Raw genomic sequence first — 19,715 nt, 5'->3', positions numbered from 1 at the left:
TAAGAAAGAAACTAACATCACAATTACATGGACATCACAATTGTTAAAATTTTAGTAGAACTCTAAGTTACCCTTTTTTTTTAATTTTTATTTTTTATTACCTCATATTATGGGGGTACAAATATTGTTAGGGTTACATATCTTGCCCCTGCCCCCCTCCCCCACCTGGCTATGCCAGAGCTTCTATCGTGTCCAACCTCCAGGTGGTGCACACTGAACCCACCGTGTAAGTACCTACCCTTCCCCTCCTCCCCCCTTCCACCTGCCCACTTCCCGATAACAGATTTTTTTTTAGACATTTTGGTTACAGTGTATATCTTTGCCTCTCCCTAAAAAGGGATAGGGGTAATCCCTTTCCCCCCACAATGTTCGCCACTTCCTTAAGATGTGGGTCTCCCCCCCAATCCCTGTTGAACACTACCATTTTTTGAGCACCATAGTTTTAGTCTGTCAGTACCAATTTGATGGTGAGTAGATGTGTAGCCCATTTTCCAGATCTTGTGTCATCTTGCTTTGTACTATGGGCTTAAACTTAATCCAGGATAGCATAAACAGTGCTAGCTCACTGTCATTTCTTAGGATTAATATTCCATTGTGAGCATATACCACATTTTAGTTATCCACTCATGAATTGACGGGCACCTGGGTAGTTTCCGTGACCGTGCAATAGTGAATTGTGCTGCCATAAACATTCGGGTGCAGATGTCTTTGTAATAGAGAGACTTATGTTCTTTTGGGTAGATGCCCAACAATGCTATTGCTGGGCCGAACACCTAACCCCAGTGAGAATGGCCTGTATCAAGAAATCCCAAAGCAACAACTGCTGGTGAGGATGTGGAGAGACAAGAACACTCTTACACTGCTGGTGGGACTGCAAATTAGTGCAGCCTTTGTGGAAAAGAATTTGGAGATACCTCAAACAGCTAGAAATAGAAATACCCTTTTAATATTTTATGAGAAATTGTAACATATGGTTTGACTCTCATCTTTTGAAATTGAATATATTCAAAGTTCTAGATGGGAACTTTCCCATTCCAAAGTGGTGCACAAAGTCTCCTGAGAGGCTAGCAGTTTGTGTATTTCATTTGTGAGTGGAGGGTGTGCCATTAGCTTGGCCTTAGTGATCCAGCAGGAGAAATCCTCATTTCAGGAATACCCTGCAGCTATTCTGTCTTCTCGAAGGTCAACCAGCCTGATTGGTGAGTGAACTAACCATAGAAAACTAGAGTCCACACGGCTCACTTTGTGTGAAATCCCCTGGAGTAAGTATAATATTCTTCATATAATCCTGTCATTCAAGAAAAATACTCAGCTTTTAGAAGGCAGGAACACACATAGCTTCTTTGATTATATGGTTTGATGAAGACTACGGAGATGATGGTATAACTCTAGAATGGCGCATACAACAGAGTGCTAGTGCTAATTTGAAGGGGTATTACCATGATGGAGATGGGGATCCCCTCTGTTAACACTCTGTGGAGAAACTGCCGAATGTGTCAGAAATTCCTAATATTCTGAAGATTGAGGTAAGAGTATTACACCTCTATTAGGTCAGGTCCTTACTGAGAAACTACTATACTGATCACCCAATCAATGGACACCAACTTGTCCATTGAAGACATACTGATTACAAGAACCAAATATGAATTTTGTTAAAATAAATGAACATTGATTAGATCTTATGTCAGTTTTCAATTATGAGTCCCAAGTCCCACTATTAACATTCTTTATAATTCCTAGAGGACGTCTTTATACCACTCTCTGTTGGAATGAGTTGCTCCCATGGAGCATTTTGAATAATATCAGTGTGTGTGTGTGTGTGTGTGTGTGTGTGTGTGTATTTGGGATAGCAAATAGGAAATCCAAGTCTTACTCTAATTTCCAGGATGAGGCTGGTTCAGGGAGTCTTTATAGATTACTGCTAGTTAAATTCAAATTTTTAAAAAAATTCATTTTAGTTTATTATTAAAAATTGGGAAATATAGAGAATAAAACTCAGCCCCAGAGAAATATAAACTACTACCATTTTAAAGTATTTCCTACCAGAGGATGTTCTGTGCGCATCTTCATACAGTTGAGATTACATATATGTACTACTTTGTCTTGTACTTACATAAGTGTTCTGTGCATTTCCCTATATAATTTTTGTAATTATTTTAATGTCAAAATGATATTCTCTTGTAGTTATATTCTAATGTGGTTAACTGCTTTCTTAATGTTGGACATAGTCTTATGCTATTATGAACATTTATACATAAATCATTATACTTTTCTCTTTAGGACTATTTCCGTAAAATGCAATTATAAGATTAAAGAGTTAATACTTTTTAAAGGCTCTAGATAAGTTTTAGCAAGGTTTGTACCAAAATATGCTTCCACTAACACTGTATGAGAATGTTCCATCTCATGGCAATATTGGCAGCACTGAATGTTTCCTGAAAGAAGAAAAAAATCCTGATAATTTGATGGTAAAGTAGTATTTTGTGGTAATTTTATTCACATTTCTTTGATTACTAGTTACAATATATTTCTTCTTTTGTTTTTTTTTTCTTCTGCCAACAACTCATTCATGTTCTTTGCCGATTTTTCCATTTTTTATTCACATCAATAAAATTATTTTGTTTTAGAGTTTCCATTGAAATGACAATAAAATACTCACGAGGGTTCATTTATTATATTGATTTAAATATTTTATTTAAAGAAATATTCTGAAGGCTATTGTTTATTGATAGGAAAAATATAAAGCATACATGCCTATAGATTATTATGTACTGACATTACAGTAAATAGATTCTCCAAATAACATGATTAGCTTTGTAGTGCTACTAGTGGAATGCATTCTGGAGAAACGTGGTTTTACCTTCAAATCTGAGCTCATTTACCCTTACATCAAAAAAGAAAAAAGGGATAATAAAAACACAATTTTGATTAGTTTAAATTTTAGTAGACCACATCTGATTTGTTGAAGAGCAAGTTCTTTTATTTACCTCTTCAAGGAAGCGATTATTTTTTTGATCTCTTTCTGTGCCTCTTTATCCTATAAAGAAAATACAAAAACAAACAAAAAAACAATGAAATTTCAGGCATTCATCTTGACACTCGAGTACTTTCTAACAGACTTTTGTTGAGTGTAGGCATATTTTCTGAAAGACCATTACAAAGAAACTGTGGATTTCTTAGAACCAGACATGATCTAGATCCATGAGAATGCAGGTTATGTGGACAGCTATTTCTGGGATAGTACACCCACCCACATCTGGAGTGGTGGGATTTTGGAAGGAGAGAGTCTTTCCTATAAGCTGACACAATGGATTCACCTTTGCACTAACAACATTATTGTTTTCCTTTTCGACTATGAGATGTGAAGAAGCCCTGGCCCTAGCAGCAGGATTTGAAGAAATCTGAGATTCTGCTGTAAGAACCAGACAACATATATTTCATTATTGACTTTATCAGGTAGCTTATATTTAACATTAAAAATCACGTAATATATCTTATAGGACACCACATGTATTGTTATTTCTTTATAACAAATGTGGAAGTTAGAAAGAATGACAGTAAATTCAGATGGCTGGGTACTTTAATGTATTTTTACATTTAACAAACATTTACTGAGCACCTATCAGAAAGGATTTAAGGAATGTAACAACTTAAAGTAATCAGATGAAGAAAATGGGATAAGGTAAATATTGGGAAGTAGCTGTTAGGTAGATTTTTTAAAAATTAGAAGTTTGTCAACAGTTTTGATCATAAACATTAAAACACTGATTCTACTGTGGTTATAAACTAGAAGTCTACCTTCTCCCAAACAGTATTTACTGGAGGTTGTGAGAAAATAAGATCAATGGTATTTAGGATATTTGTGTGTTACTTAAAAGAACTTATAAAAAAATCCATAATTCCAGGTATTGGGATCCATGTTTATCTTTGTAACTGTTGGGTTATCTTAGTGCCTGGCACCTAGATAGCCCTAAATAAATGTCTGCTAAATAAATGGTTAGATACTGGAACACAGTAACAATTTTCGATATCTAGGAATCGATTTCTTATAGAAGAATGACATAGGTGCTCCAAGATCCTCTCTGACTTCCTCAGGAGCTTATTCTATCAATTATCTCCTCCCTCTCCAGTCTTTACTGAATGTTTCCTTTTTTGTTGGCTCTTTCTCATCATCCTTTCAATGTGTTGTTATATTTCCCATCTATAGTAAACTATTCCTCAACTCAAGCATCCCTTTAACTTCCACTTTACATCTTTTCTGTCTTCCCCATGGGATTCTTTGGGAGGGTATCTACGTGTACTGACTGCACCTCTGGTTGCTCTGAACTTTGGTCTCTCTGCCCACTATGCTACTGAAACAGTCTTGGTTAAGATCATCAATGACATCCACATCAATTAACTCCAACAGACTCATTCCAGTCCCTTGCTTGCATGTCTTCTCCAGAGCATGTGACAGAGCTTATCACTTCCACCATCCCTTGGCTTCTGAGGCCCTGTCTTCTCTTCCTTCAGTCTCACTTGCAGTTTCCTCTTCCTCCCCTCATTCCACTATTTTGGTGTTTCTCAGGGATTGATCCTCTGCACTCTGCTTTTCACATACTACATAACCTCTTTGGGTGATCTCTTCCATAGTTGTGACTTCAAACATCACTACTATGCTATATATCCAATCTCGCAAATACAAACTCGACATTCCAAAACTGAATTCACCTTTTCTACCAAACCTGGCTCTCCTCTATTCCTTGTGTCAATAATGGGCACCTCCATCTACCCTGGATGGTTTCCCAAGCTAGAAACCAAGAGGTCACCCTTGAGTCCTTCTCCCTCAATAATCAATCTCCAAGTCTTGTAGAGAATACGACTTATAATTTGGTTGAATTTGTCCTCTACTCTTGCCATCCTCTCATTGCCATCATCTCAGTCCAGGCTACCATGCCACATCTGTGTCATTGCAGTAGCTACCTAAATGATACTCCTGCTTCCAGTTTTGCTTCTTTCCACTCCCAGCTGACAGTCTCCACACCGCCGTGGCCACTGCACTCTTCTAAAAATCTCACTATGTTATCTACTGCATAAGACCCTCCAGTGGTTTTCTCTTGCCTTTACGAAAAAGGCATATAAGGCTTTCATGTCTTCTCTCCCACTAGTACTCAACATTTCAGTTATATTGTAAACTTGATTCAGTGCTTTTATGCATCATATTTCTCAGTTTTGAGCATTCATCTGTTTTCTGGTATTTCATAAAGTATGGGCCTGTGTACTACCTGCTTCCAGATCCTCTAGGATATTTGATACTGTCATGATATTTGTTCATGTTTCCATTCACCCTTGCTGTATAGATACATATTTCATCACTAACATAATAGAACACATCACTTTGTGTTCTACATTTTTTAGTTACATTAAAGTTATTTTCTGATTGAACAGAATCTTTGTATATATGTTTGGAGATGTATGAAAAATAGAAACTGATCAACTGATAACAGTGATGGACTACTAAAGGAAAAATGGCCCAATTACTCAGCAGAATGTTTTATGGGGTTTTAAAAAGATAAATATCAAGGGATTACATTTTTCATCAACAACTTTTACTGTATACATATTCACTAGCATTAATCTATTAAAGAGGGGTTATCTCATTGCTTATTAAGTATTACCAAATTCTATATTCAATATTTCCAAGAAAGCATCACAATTCTACACTTCTATGCTACATGTTTTTCCAGTAATATGTCATTGGACAAAAGTCTAAATCATTTGTTGAATTGTGTGCTAAGGGGTTCTTGATAGAGTTTTCTTTTTCAGTGTGAGTTATGTAAACTCTATTTCTACACTGACTTGAGGCCTGGGAATCTTCCCAATGTGATAACTTCAAGGTTAACTAATGTATATATAATCAATAAAGACTTTCATTCATGACTAATGTGAGTCCTCACATGTCCTGCAGAGGTGCTTCATGAGAAAAGGAATCCTCATGTTTATTTCATAGAATTGTTTGTCCACCATGAATTATCTCATGTTTCCTAACAGGCTGCTTCTTCTTGGTAAAGACTTGCCACTTTTTTCCTGTTTTAATGTGTTTTCTGCACTTCAAGGTTTGAGCTTTGCCTGAAAGCTGTAGGGTTTATTCTCGTAGAAGCTCTCTTGTGTCTATAAAGGTTAGAGCTGAGGCTTAAGGCTCTTCCAATTCTTTACATTTGTAGGGTTTCTCTCCAGTGTGCATTGTCTCATTATGACTGAGGTTAGAGCATGAACTGAAGGCTTCCCCACATAGATCACATTCGTATGGTTTCTCTCCAGTGTTAATTCACTCATTTTGTTTAAAAGAATAAATGGCTACTGAAGGCATTTCCACATCGATTACAAAGGTTTTCTCTCTTGTGTGAGTTCTGGTATGAATAAAAGTTAGTTCTCTGGCTCAAGTGTTTTCCACATTCATTACATTTATCGGGTTTCTCTTCAGTCTGGGAATACATGTTGAGTCGATGCTGAGCTGTGATAATGTCTTTACACTCATTATATTTAAAGAGCTCCTCTCCAGTGTGAAATCTCTGTTATTGAGGAGATAGATAAAAAGGCTGTTGAAGGTTTGCTCACATTCATTCATCCATTCATTTATTTTTCTACATATGAATTCCATGTCAAGCATTCAGTGATAGTCTCCAGTTAAAGTCTCCCACGTTGGTAACGTTCATGCAGTGTGTTACTCTCTTTCGTGTACAGAAGTTTCCTCCTTTATAGCAGGTCAGCTGCATAGCTATCTGATTAACATTGAGGTCTTCATTATGTTTCAAGCACTTGATATATTGGTTATATTTATTCAATTGCCCTCTTGTAAGAACTCAAGTTATGGTTTTGAGCTTAGGTTATTCCTTGCCTCTCCAAATTCAAACTATCCAAACCTTTGAACTGAGATAGCGCACTTTCTCTCACCTCAAATTACAGTCATGTGATTGTGCTGTATTCTTAATTTAGCTCATTCCCCTTCACTCGAATGTGAAGGAACAGGATTCACTCTCATGAATCTTACTATTGACATGCTGTTAGATGGTTCTGTCCTGTTGATATTCTGCATGGAAGTTCTGTCTTTGTTTTTAAGACCTTCCTGCTTGGACTCTGGCTTTGGGAAAATCCTCTTCCTTCCCTCCATATCTCCTTTCCTTGCATCAGCCAGGATCACATCTGATTTTCACAGGGGAGACCCCAGGGAGACCACGTGTTTGATGTTCTCCAGTATCACATTTCTGTACAGCTTCCTCTGAGTTGGGCCCTCTTTTCCTGAGTAGAGTCTACAGCCATGTCCTCAAAGGTTATCATTTCCTGTGATTGCACTGTCAAGAACTCAGCCACCACCTGTCTTTCTCCGTACTCTCATCCTGGGACAATCTGAGCACTAATCAAAAAAGCAGAACTTGAATAGATGGAAACCTGAACAAAACCATGTTGATATTGAGGGTGGTGTCCCTATACTCTGGAGCTCAGTGTTGGGGAAATATGATTGAGGAATTAATGAAATGTGGCTCATAAGATCATTATTCTATTGTATAACCCAATATTACTATATTAAAGACAGAAACAGGAGTTTGCAGGGTTTTGCCCTGAAGGAATGTGTGGACTCAATGGTTCACTTATTAGAGGCTGCCAGCATGGGAGAGCTCTCAGATCTCCGGTGGGGATGTTTTCCAGGAAGGCTTCCCGGTATCTCAAAATCTGTGAGCTTTCCTGTGTCTTGAAAGACAAGACAAGGCAAACGTGGCCCACAGGATGGGAGCCCGAGACAATGAGTGGCCTTTGCCCAGTGAAGCACACTGGTGGTTATAAACGACCTTTATTAATGATGGGCTTCCTGCTCTCTCCTGTCTGTCTACCTTTAAGTTCACCATAACTAATCAAAGATATACTGAGTCACTATACCTCCTTTGTTTTACCTTTGTTAATTGAGAACTACTTCTTAGAACTTAGAAACTAGGCCCTGAAAGACTTTTTACCTGTTTGTTCACCTAGATAGTTTAGAAGCCCCTTGAGAGGACTTTTGACCCTAACCCACAACCTGTATCCTCTAGCAACTGTATTCCCTGATATGCAAATATGTTACCCTGATGACTGGTAATTGATGTCTGTGATTATAAAAACCTGTATGAATCTAACCATTTTGCTGGTGGTTGTGGAATCTCCCGCTGTGTTTTTTCTGATATATATATACACACACATATATATATATATACACATATATATGTAGGAATCTCCCACTGTGTTTTATCTGATATATATATATATATATATATATATATATATATACACACACACATATATATACACACACACATATATATATACATATATATATATAAAACTATAAACTATACCTTAGTCTCTGTGTATTCTTTTATTTCTCTCTGCTGCCTATCAATTTCCTTATCCTCTGTGGTGACCCCTATCTTAGGGACCTGGCTCCATGGGGAGAAGTAGCTAATCTCCTCATGGGCCTGCCTCAACTACTCTTGCCCTGTAGCTCACAGCTTTTCTCTCTCCAGAAAACGACCAGGAAACTATTCTTAATAAGCTCTCCACTCTCCAAGCAAGTCTTAAAGATTCAAACTACTGGGTTTAAATTCTCATTTCCTTAAAATCTCAGATTACATAGCAAAACTTTAGGAAGGCCTTTCATAGCCCCTGGCACAGGTTACAGTACCAGTTGTATTTTCTCATAAATCTTTGTGCTTTCATTTCCATAACACTCTTCACATTTTATTGCTATGACTTGTTCAGCGCCTACTTTTCCCCACTAGACCACAGAATTCATGGTGGTGGAGACTATGTCTGATTTTTCTCTTTGTATCCCAATCCTCTAGCAGAGTATATCCCCACATTTGTAATGCAAATGAGTAAAGATAATCTCTTTCTTTCACTGACACACACATTCAGAAATATGGATTTAATCTGAAAGTGTTGTAAAAATATGTTTTGGAAAAATATATCAATGCTTTCTGCTAAAGACTTCAGATAAATAAGAGAGAGTTTTATTTATGTTAAATTGGAGGTTTAAGAAAGTTCTTTAGGGTGTTTTTAAGATTGATTTAAAGAATACAACCAAGGCTATTATGTATTGGGAAATCTTAAGAAATAATATATTTTACATGCAAATGACCAGAGGGTAAGAGTCAAAAGTGTAGAAATAAATAGAAGGTTGTAAACAGAGTACCATTTCCTTCCTGCAACTCATGAAAATGTCTGTTTAGAAACTGGGAAAAGTCTGCACATCCTATTAGTTTTTAAAAATAATATACAAAAAAATATATTCTCCAGTCATGAATGGCACAAATGAGTTAATCTGCAGCAAATAAATTCTAACCAGAAAGAAACAGGCAAATAGGAATTTTTAACAACTGAAACAACATTACTGGATTTCAGTAAGTGACTCATTCACTACTCTGAGCTGCAGCAATCCTATCATAGGAAGGCAGGGTGAATATATACGGACAAATTCTATTTTATAAACCTACCTGAGAAAGCCAATGTCTTAAGATAATCAAATATGATGTCTTAATTAAGATAGAACATTTAAAGCAGGATTAAGATTTTATTACAAAGAATATTTTCCAATAAAAGTGATGATTTTCAACCCATAAAACAGACTGGAAATGTAGCTTAGAACTTTAGTCAACAGGCAACTTCAAAGACAGCTATGCTACTTGCTAAATATGAAGAAGTATTCTTAACTTTGAGCATTCCTGGAATCTATTTCTTCCTGTGGTTGTTTCTGTATATTGTATTTACTATTATATATAAATCTGTTTGTCTTGGAAGGATGATTAATTCCACTTGAAAGTATTACAGCAATTTTAAAATATAGGTTCTTTTTTTCCTTGAAATCAGATTAGCACATCTCTTACTATAAAGCAAAACATTACATAAAGCTTTTTATATTTGAGCTTTCACCATAGACCCCAAGTCGATGAACTTTAATACTACCTCCAGGCAAAAAACTTTCAGGCTGCCAGTGAACTCATTATTTCATTCAGCAATCATTCTCACACTGCCTTAGCCACAGGAATCCCTTTTATTTAAAAAAATGAATGTTTCTCGGGATATGAGGTTATTTTCCTAGGGTTAGGAAAAGTCCACATGAATAATAAGAATACTGTAGTTTCAAATTCTGAGAATGTAAAGCTGCTTACACCCAGGAATCTGGGCTCTGGAGACAAAATGGCTGACATTCCCAATGTCAATCAAGTAGCAGAGTGATGAGCTTAGAGTTCCCTAATAGGGGACAGGAGGGATGTCTAAAAATGGCTATAATGCAGCAAAGGTGGTTCAAATGCCATAAGAAAAGAAACAAACATGTTTTTCAAATTCACCTGAGGGAGAGAAAACTGCTGGCTAGGTCTTCATTGTAATTAGTGGCACTGCTAGACATTTTGGAAATGAATAAACTGTTCAGCAAAATCACAAATGGGGAATATTTCAATCTCAAAAAACTTCATAGAGATGGCGTTTATTACATGTAACTCAGTTTGTCCCATTTTTTTATTGAAAAAGAAATTAAATATTACTGACAGTGCCTCTACTACTACTAAAAAAAAACTGCTAAGAGTACAAATGGAGACATCACCGGGGAAAAAAGGTAATGTGGGAAATATTTGCTCATGCTATTTTGTTTATTACAGAAATACTTCCACAGTGTCCAGCTTTCTTAGATGTATCATCATGCCTCTTTATTAAGACTATTCACACTGTTATTTTTATTTGTGTGGTATTAGTGGTTTGACTCTTTCCACCAGTACTTACTACGTGCTTATCTAGTACACTTAGCACTGAGCAGAGTGGGAACTGAAACTGATCTGGTTGCTGCTTTCATGGAACAATGATTCATGGAACAATCGCACCAATAACATTCACAGACTCAGTCGTTCATGGAACAGTCACAAATATAATAACTATATAATCACAGCTGTGCTAAGGGATAGGGAGGAAAAGTAAGGAGCTTTCTTGCCAGCGGGTGTCAAGGAGGTGTTTCCTGAAAAAATGGAAGTCATGGTGAGGCTTGAAGGATGAATAGGGATAAAGCTGGTGAAAGGAGTGGAGGGGGTGGGTGGGAGTGTCTCAGGAAGAGGGAACAGTGTGTTCTAAAGGTGAAGGGCAGGGAGGAACACAGTGCAGAGGAGGAGAGAGAGCGGGAAACAAAGAAGCTGGAGAGATTCGTCGGAGCTGATCAGAGCCTTGAAGGACGCACTAAACATTCTGAACTTCATCCTAACAGCAAAGGGTGTTAAGCAGGGAAGTGATATGTTGACATTTATGTTTAATCTTTCGCTTTGGCTACTACTGGAAGCCAAGAGTGGCCTGGAGGGAGGCCAGGAAGCGGTGGGGAGGCTGGCTGGGAGGCTCTCAGAGCCTGCAGTCCAGGGAAAAGTGGACAGTGCTGTGCTTCCAGTAGCAGCCGTGGGTGAGCAGTGGGGTGGTTCAAGGCATGTTTTAGAAGAGGAAATCTGAGAACTTGGTGATGGGGTAGATGTCTGGGTTTGGGGGACGGAGGGGAGAAGGAGGTGTTAAGGATGACCTCCAAGCTTCCCAATTGAGTAGATGGAGGCGTCATCTACTAAGGGGGGAATGGAGGAAGAACAGCTCCAAAGGCCTGAAGACAAGTCAAGTTTGAGGTGTCTGAGAGACATCCAACTGGAGATGGCAAGTAGGAAGTTGGGGAAGCAGGTCTGGAGCTCAGAAGAGAGGTCTAGAGATAAGAATTGGGGGACCCTGGCATGTAGGCAGCATTTGAAGCCATGGAGGATCAGTTTAGGGGAGGGAAGAGGAGGAAAGGGGAGAGCAGACAGGAGCCTTATAGATCAAGGACCAAGCCCTGATGCTCATCAATATTTAGCCTTCCCGTGAGAGCTCTGAATTTTGTGCATAAACATTTCCATGTCAAACCAGATATTAGACCTCATTATCATATTGTATTGTAATCTTATAATCTAGTAAGAATGCACATATATTCAGTTTAAAGATGACTGCACATAACCCAACCTGACATCACTCAGGAAAGATGTGAGAGACAATAGGGTCCCAGTCACCAACACAGAGCAGGCAACCAGAGGAACAAAATCTGTTTTCTGCTGAAAAAATTATACAGTATTCTTATCTGTTGGAGAAAGACTACCACTGTTACGACTGCGCTATTTTGCACTTCCTGTTATAACTGATGGAACCAACTGAGGGATTAGAGCTGGGCTAGACAATCGACTCTGCGGGAAATTCCAAACATCTGGGAGATACAGATAAGCAGTCCAAGACCTTGCTCCTGCGGTGATGGAAGAGCCCAGCAGAGCCTGACGAGTTTTAGAGACACAGGCACCCTCGAAGCCTAAAGTTCCTTGGCAGATCTTATTTCATTTCCCTGTTCAGTCTTATGTGCCATGACGGCCCTGCCCTCTCCTTCTGCTCCAGGTGAACAAATCTTCGCTTTCTCACTTCTATGCCTCTGCTCACAACTTGCAATATACTTGCCCACACATCCGCATTATATAGATCTTTCAAAGTCCACCTCCGATGCCACCTGACCTCTTCTGGGTAAAAACAATTTCTCCCTTTTCCAAATTTACATAACCAAGTATCTGTACTTTTCTTAGCACTTCATGCTTTCTCTCTGGAGCTGCAGCTATCTGGATATATGCCAGGCATGTAGCATTTGTTTGTATTCCAGATCACAACTAATATTGGAGCCTATACTGCTCTGATATAGAAAAAGAAGAGTGCTTTTCATGAAGCATTTCCTTTCTATTATGACTGAGAGGATGATAACGTTTGGTGGTGTGAGAAGGGAGCAGGAAAACATCGACCAATTTCTTTTCATTCCCACAATACTAGACAATGGCACCCAGGAGCACAGACTGAGTTACTAACTCTGCAGAATGCCTGAAAGTTGTAGCAGATCCAGAATCCTGAATTATTGCATATAAGGTTGAGAGGTAATGTGATAGTTTCTTTTGCATTAATGGCAGCAGTCCCCAAACCAATACAATGTTAATATATACTTTGAATCTTTTTCATGAACTTGGATAGCCACACCCTGCTATAAGCTGGGGACTGAGAATGGTGACCCCCCAGACCCTCGCCTTGGTCTAAGCCAGGCAGCCTGTCTAGCCTGTTTGCTGCCTACATAGTTTAATCAGCAGCTCCCCAGAATTATGCTGTTCCTCCTCCATCACAGGGGCTTGTCTCATTCTCTGCTGTTTCATATCTAATAAGCATCAGGAGGTTTTAGCTGCTAGCCCATGGTGTGCATGTCCCTTAAAGATTCAAGGGGCTTCCTGGTGATAGGTTATCTTATAGAGATAACAACACATTTTAAAACTCTATAGTACATGTAAAATCCAAGTCAAAATGTTTTAGTATAAAAGAAAACTCCAGCACAGAAGCATAGAGCAGAATGGTGGTTGCCAGGGGCTAGATGGGTAAGAGAATTGAGGAGATTTTGATCAAGGATACAAAGTTTTAGTTACACAGGGTGAATAAGTTCCAGAGATGTAAAGGACAACAATGTGATTATAGTTAATAATACTGTACTGTATGCTTGAAATCTGCTTAGAGAAGGTGATGGATATGTTAATAAACTTGATTATGGTAGTCATTTCACAATGTATAGGTGTATCAAAACATCCTGTTGTATACCTTATATATATACAACTTTATTTGTCAATTATACTTCAGTAAATCTGGAAAAATAAAAATAAATTAAGTAGTAAAATCTAATAAAGTAAAGAAAGAAAACTCCATATGCATCTAAGCCAGTTGTTCATATTTTGAACGTGAATAGTATTAAGCAGACAATAGCACTCCTTGTCCCTGTCTGGACTTACCTCTTTGGTAACACAAGGAAGTAATAATGCCAAATTACAGAACTTCAAAGCATTCTGTTTTTCCTCAATAGCAGTATAACACTGGAAGTGAAAAAATAACCCATATTAAAGGTAATCACATTTTTATGTAATGGAGTCGATGTGACCTTAAAAGAGTGGTCTTCATTACCTTTGCCAAGTACAGGTAATTGGAATTAGAATAACCAGGATGTAGTTCTTCAGCCTGATTTAAGAGAAAAGACAAGAGAGTAACGGGACAATATTACAACAACAATAACCACAAAGGAAGAGAATATATTTCAATAAATCAAATATTATCAACCAAATTGCCCCAAGAATTTAGGTTGGCTATTTCACATTTGAATCATTTTTATCAATTTAAGTATCTTTTGGGTGGAGACATGGCTTTTGCAATTATTTAGCCATTAAAATAACATTGATTACTATCCTCATAAAGCTTGCAAAGCAATGAGATACTTTAAAGCAAATGCAAGTTAGGGTGCCGAGGAGTGGTTCAATATCTTAAGAGAGCACATCCTTTGTAAAGGACATTTTAATCTCTACAGAATCCAAAAGGTAAGGGTTCTGAGAGGAGGAGGACAAAATCTCCTGGGGTGGGGAGCCAGACTGGGTGGAACTCTTTAAGACCAAGTAGGTGAACAGTGTCTAGACCTGGTGTGGAACCTGCTGGAGAGACAGTAAAGCCACAAACAATTAAAGGAAGTTGTCACATTCCGTCCTTGCCAGAGCCTTGAACATACTGTAGAGCCATCCACAGTGCTGATGGGCTCTGGTTCTCCTATTTCTTCTCTCTTGCCTAATCATTTCCATTTCAATATTTCTAGTTTGGTAAGTGCATTTCTTCAGCCATCCTAATAAGAGGAACTTAGACTGAATTTTGCTCAGTGATGCCTTCTTCTGTGTCCAATGGTTACTCCAGCTCTGTCCACATCCCCTCTGGATAACTTGGCCCAGTGCATGAACATAAGCATCTTATTTCTTTAATACTGGCATTTTAACTCTGCATATATATCTTAAGACCTATGCTTAATTAACTTAAAGTGACTATAAATCAGAACACCTCTTTTTGTTCTCATGGTTAAAAAAATAAAGCCCAAAGGAACACAGGCTATTAATGACATTGAATTCCTAAAGTGGAGCAGATTCTGACCTTTTACCAAAGGTCTTGGGTGAATTACAAGGAGGGCAGCATGAGTCAGTATAATGTTCTAATTAAGGAGCAGTTTCTAGAGAGGCTCTTAGAAGATTCTTTATCCTTACAGCTGGCAAAGTATATTATACATAACCACTTGGTCTTGGCTATCCAAGTTCCTTGAAGGCAAGAACTGTTTTGGTCATTTCTGTGTTCTAAGTATTTGACACTGTGCTTGGTACTAGTTATATGCTTAATAAACACTGTTTAATAAATTAGTTTTGCTTTAAAACATTTCATAACCCAAGCAGCAGCCTTCTACCATATCAGGACATAGAAGAAAGCTCTACAGCTGGTGAAGCCACTAATAGAGAATCAGGGATCATATAATTGCAAACAGAGGGTGCAATCAGGGCAGCCTGCACCCTAAGACTGCCACACTTATCATGTAACTACACACACCCATCTTCTGGTCCAGTGTTTTCCAGCCATCCTATTGGCTGCCATTGGAATTGCCTCAAGGCTTTTAAAAACACTGATCAAGTTTTAAAAACACATACCATATGACCCAACAATCCCTAAGAGAAATAAAAATATGTCCACACAAAAGCTTGTATATGAATGTTCACAGAAGATTTATCTGTATTAATAATAGCCTCAAATTGGAAACGACTCAAATGTCCATCAATAGGTTAACACATAAACAAATTGTGGTTCTATCCATATAATGGATTATTACTCAGCAATGGAAAGGAACTACTGATATGCTCAATAAAATGAATGAATCTCAAAACATTATGTTGAGCCAAAGAAGCTAAATACACAAAAAAGTACAAGCTATATGATTTCACTTACATAAAATTTTAGAATAGGCAAAACTATGCTAACGTGACAGAAAGCAGGCCAGTTGTTAGCTGGGGCAGGGGGTGGGGAAAATTTATAGCAAGGGAGCAAACATAACTCTCTAGGGTGATGAAAGTGCTCTGTATCTTAAAATGGTGGCAGTTACATGGGTATATAAATTTGTCAAACCTCACTGAACTATGCACTTAAAATGGGTATAATTTATTGCTTATGAACTATATTTCAATATAGCCAGAGATTCCGAAACAATTTGTCTGGGTTGTGGCCTGGGTTGACATTTTTTAAAACTCCCCAGCTGATTCTAATGTATAGCCAAGTTTGAGAGCTGCTGCCATAGAGAATCCTGCCAGAATTCTAGATGAGGTGGGAGGCACGCTACAGTTTGAAAGAATTCCTACTGGCGATTCACAGATGACTACACAAGTTATCTAAAATCACCTCCCTGCATGCTTTGAGGCTGTGGAGGTCAAGATTTTCCCTGATATAAGAGCAACATAATAGTAGCTAACATTTATTTTTAGTTAGGACATTTGACATACTAGACTCTGGGCCAAGAAAATTACATTATTTTTTGTATTATTTAATGTGATCTCCACAAAAACTGTACAGAGTAGGTATCAATATTATGACGTCCGCTGCACAGATGAAGAATTTGAGAGTAGGAGAAATAAAGAAATGTGTCCCTGTCATTCAGACAGGAAAAGGCTCAGGTCTCAACTTCATTTGTCTGACACTAAAGCCAGTGCTTTCGACCTCTGTGGGACCCAACTGGATGGCTCTGGAGACACATTCCTGGCCCCTGGGAGGGAGGGATTGGGGACAGGAGTCCTATAGTCTGGGTCCCAACAACTTGGCCTCCCGTGGGGATGGGGGTTGCAGCCCCTCCTAGGGTGTGGGATCCAAGGTCCCCTCCTCCACCTCCCGGATGTCTTAGTCCCTCCGCACGCAGCCTTAACCCTCTGCAGCGAGACTCCTCGCTCCTCGGTACCCTCAGCTGTGGCAGTAAATACGGGAGGAGCATTCCGGATGCCTTCCCACTCCCTTTTGACAAACTCCAGGGAACACACTTTCATTCAGAAGTCTAAGTCATGAACAAATGGTGGAGTCCCCAAGATGGTTTGCGGAAATGTTTAAGTTTTAACAAAGTTAAAATTCTGTGAGTTTTTATTGGGGGCTTACTGAGTGGTAGGCACACTCTAAGCAATTTACTTGTATTAATGTATATAATCCTCATAACACCTCTATGAGGTAGATACTATTATCCGCATGTTATTTACTGAATTGAGAGAGAGAGGTTAAGTAACGTGTCCAAGTTAGTCAGCTGGTAAGTGATGGAGCTGATATTTAACCAGGAAGTCTGGTTCCAGAATTTTCACTCTTTACCTCTACACATTATTGTGCCACTTACCTTTTTTTTTTTTGAGACATGGTCTTGCTATGTTGCCCAGGCTGGTCTCAAACTCCTGGCCTCAAGTGATCTTCCCACCTCAGCCTCCTGAGTAGCTGGGATTACTGGCACAAGCTGCCCCACCCAGCCCATTTACCATTTTTGATTTTATCTGTGTTTTATTTCAGGTACTTTTGTAATGTTCTGAAAACCTAATCCCCAATTACAACTTTGACATTATGAGGAAATGAGTTTCAAGTTCAAATAACATTCTTGCTAATTAACTTGGCACCTTTTATAGAGATATTTTATCTTAAATATACCATGATCCATATTCTTATAAAATTTAAAATGAGAGAACTAATTCTCAGTGGTAGAAAAAAGGTGAAGAAATGGGGATGATGCAGTCTTAGACTTCACTCATATCTTAAATCAAATCTTTGATTGCCATTGTGTGAAACTAAATAAGTTAAGTTCCTAAGCTATTAATTCCCTTTTTAAAAAACAAAAAAGATCATGTTAAACAAAAAAAAAATAAAAAACGTATGACTCTTGTGCTTTTATTTCCTGTACTTTTTTCTGTTGGGCTCGTGCTTGATTTCAGAACACTTATTTTTTCATATAGCACTCTAGGCAGCCACTGGCCACAGGCTAGAGATGGAAAGTGAGAGGAAATCTATTCTCCATTTTAGACTACTTGATTTCCAAATTCCCTCTCAGTCTATAAAATCCATCCCTGAAATACAACACAAATATTAGCATGTACAAGATGCTGGATAATATAGCTCAGAGGCTGATCTCCTCTGTATTTTTATAAACCTGAACGAGGTAGGCTGGAAAGGAAAACACATTTAGTAACTGTAAGATTTTATAACTGGTTCCAGAGAATGGTGAAGGGGTTAGCCCAAGAGGAAGTTGATTATATGGGTGGATATATTATACATTTATATGTGTGCCTACATACTTATTACTACTCAGAGTTGTATTAGTACAGCAATTATACATTTTAAGATAGGAAGGAAAATAGTGATTTGTTCTCATGCTCCAAAAATCTTCCATTGACGTGTCTGCAACTTAGGAGGGGGCTTTTAAGATAACTCTTCCTTTTGGCATTTTTTAATTATTTAAGATTAAACTAGTTCTATATTAGGTAAATCAGGAGTATTGGGACCAAGTCTAATAACCAGGGGATGACTGTTTCTGCACGTGCTCACATGACTTGGAAAGCTACTCCTGGATTTTATAGTAAGGGCTGCTATACCTAAACTTTAATTTAGGCTGCTGAGTTATTGTTTAAAAGTTGACTATTATTCCTAGGACCTAGGGCATAGTTAGCTGCTCTAAGAAGTTTACATTTAAAATATAACTTGTGACCTGTAATCCTAGCACTCTGGGAAGCTGAAGTGGGAGGATTGCTGAGGTCAGTTCTAAACCAGCCTGAGCAAGAGCGAGACCCCATGTCTACTAAAAATAGAAAAATTAGCAGGGCATCATGGTGCACACCTGTAGTTCCACCTACTCAGGAGGCTGAGGTGGGAGGATCTCTTGAGCCCAGGGGTTTGAGGTTGCAGTGAGCTATGATGACACCACTGCACTCTAGTCTGGTGATAGAGCAAGATTCTGTCTTAAAAACAAACAAATAAATATAACTTGCATTATAAGAGGCTTAAAACAACATCCAATACCCAAAAGTATTAATAGGATTCAAACTGGGGCTTCTCATGGACAAAAGATTTCCTTGATAACAAGGGTAGCAGGGACTAGTGGAGATGGTAGCTGGTTGGACATTAAAATAATGGATTGACAAAATGTACCTTAAGGAAATTTTGCAAAGCTTCTTGTACCGTTGAAGATGGTACTTTTCCAAATAGAGTAGCAGCCATTTTTTTTTCGATCCAGCTCAGTTTTGATATCTGCAAATACAGGGCAACATCATACTTAGAAAGTTGTTCACCTTTTGAATGGATAATGTTTCCCCAGTTAGATGTATGTGTGTATGTATACGTAAATATGTGCATATAAATAGAACATATACAAATATAAATTAAATATATATCCATAAATAATACATATGAGATATCACCCTTTGGTATTAATATTAATATTTGCCTTCCTTTTCATAATTTTAAGAAATCATGAGCTCTAGAAGCACTGGTTTCAGAACCAATTCGAAATACTCCTGATATAATCTGTGTCCAATCAAAGAAAAAGGGGTGGGGTGGGGAATAATGCCGACCCTGTTTCTTTATTTCATTTGAGACTCTAAGACGACCACAGAGTATTTCTTTGAACAGCATGTAGTAGCCACAAAGACTGCCTTTGCTCTCTTCCTGCCTGCTCTGTGCTGCCAACCAACCTCCTGACCCAGAAGCAGCATCTCAGAAATGTAAACAAAACAAGGATCCTCAACCCAAAGGGAGTGTAGAATGAGGGCCCAGTATACATAGTTACAATC

General features: G+C 38.2%; 1 protein-coding gene across 4 annotated transcripts in view; it reads right to left on the bottom strand.

Annotated features, from left to right (window-relative positions):
* Nucleotides 1–2,664: 2,664 nt before the first annotated feature.
* Nucleotides 2,665–19,715, bottom strand: part of RMDN2 (regulator of microtubule dynamics 2) — a 64,891-nt gene continuing 47,840 nt past the window's right edge. For all 4 annotated transcript variants that reach the window (XM_012788455.3, XM_012788457.3, XM_012788454.3 and 1 more), the window contains 4 exons: nt 19,075–19,173; nt 14,026–14,079; nt 13,857–13,937; nt 2,665–3,037 (listed from right to left, as the gene is read on the bottom strand). In XM_012788455.3, coding sequence (XP_012643909.2) covers nt 2,984–3,037; nt 13,857–13,937; nt 14,026–14,079; nt 19,075–19,173 — 288 coding nt within the window. In that variant the 3' untranslated portion in view covers nt 2,665–2,983. The remainder of the gene's footprint in view (nt 3,038–13,856; nt 13,938–14,025; nt 14,080–19,074; nt 19,174–19,715) is intronic.

Source organism: Microcebus murinus, chromosome 3 (genome assembly GCF_040939455.1).
Source record: "Microcebus murinus isolate Inina chromosome 3, M.murinus_Inina_mat1.0, whole genome shotgun sequence".
NCBI lineage: Eukaryota > Metazoa > Chordata > Mammalia > Primates > Cheirogaleidae > Microcebus > Microcebus murinus.
The sequence above is the reverse complement of the archived record's forward strand: the minus strand, read 5'-3'. Positions and strand labels throughout refer to the sequence as shown.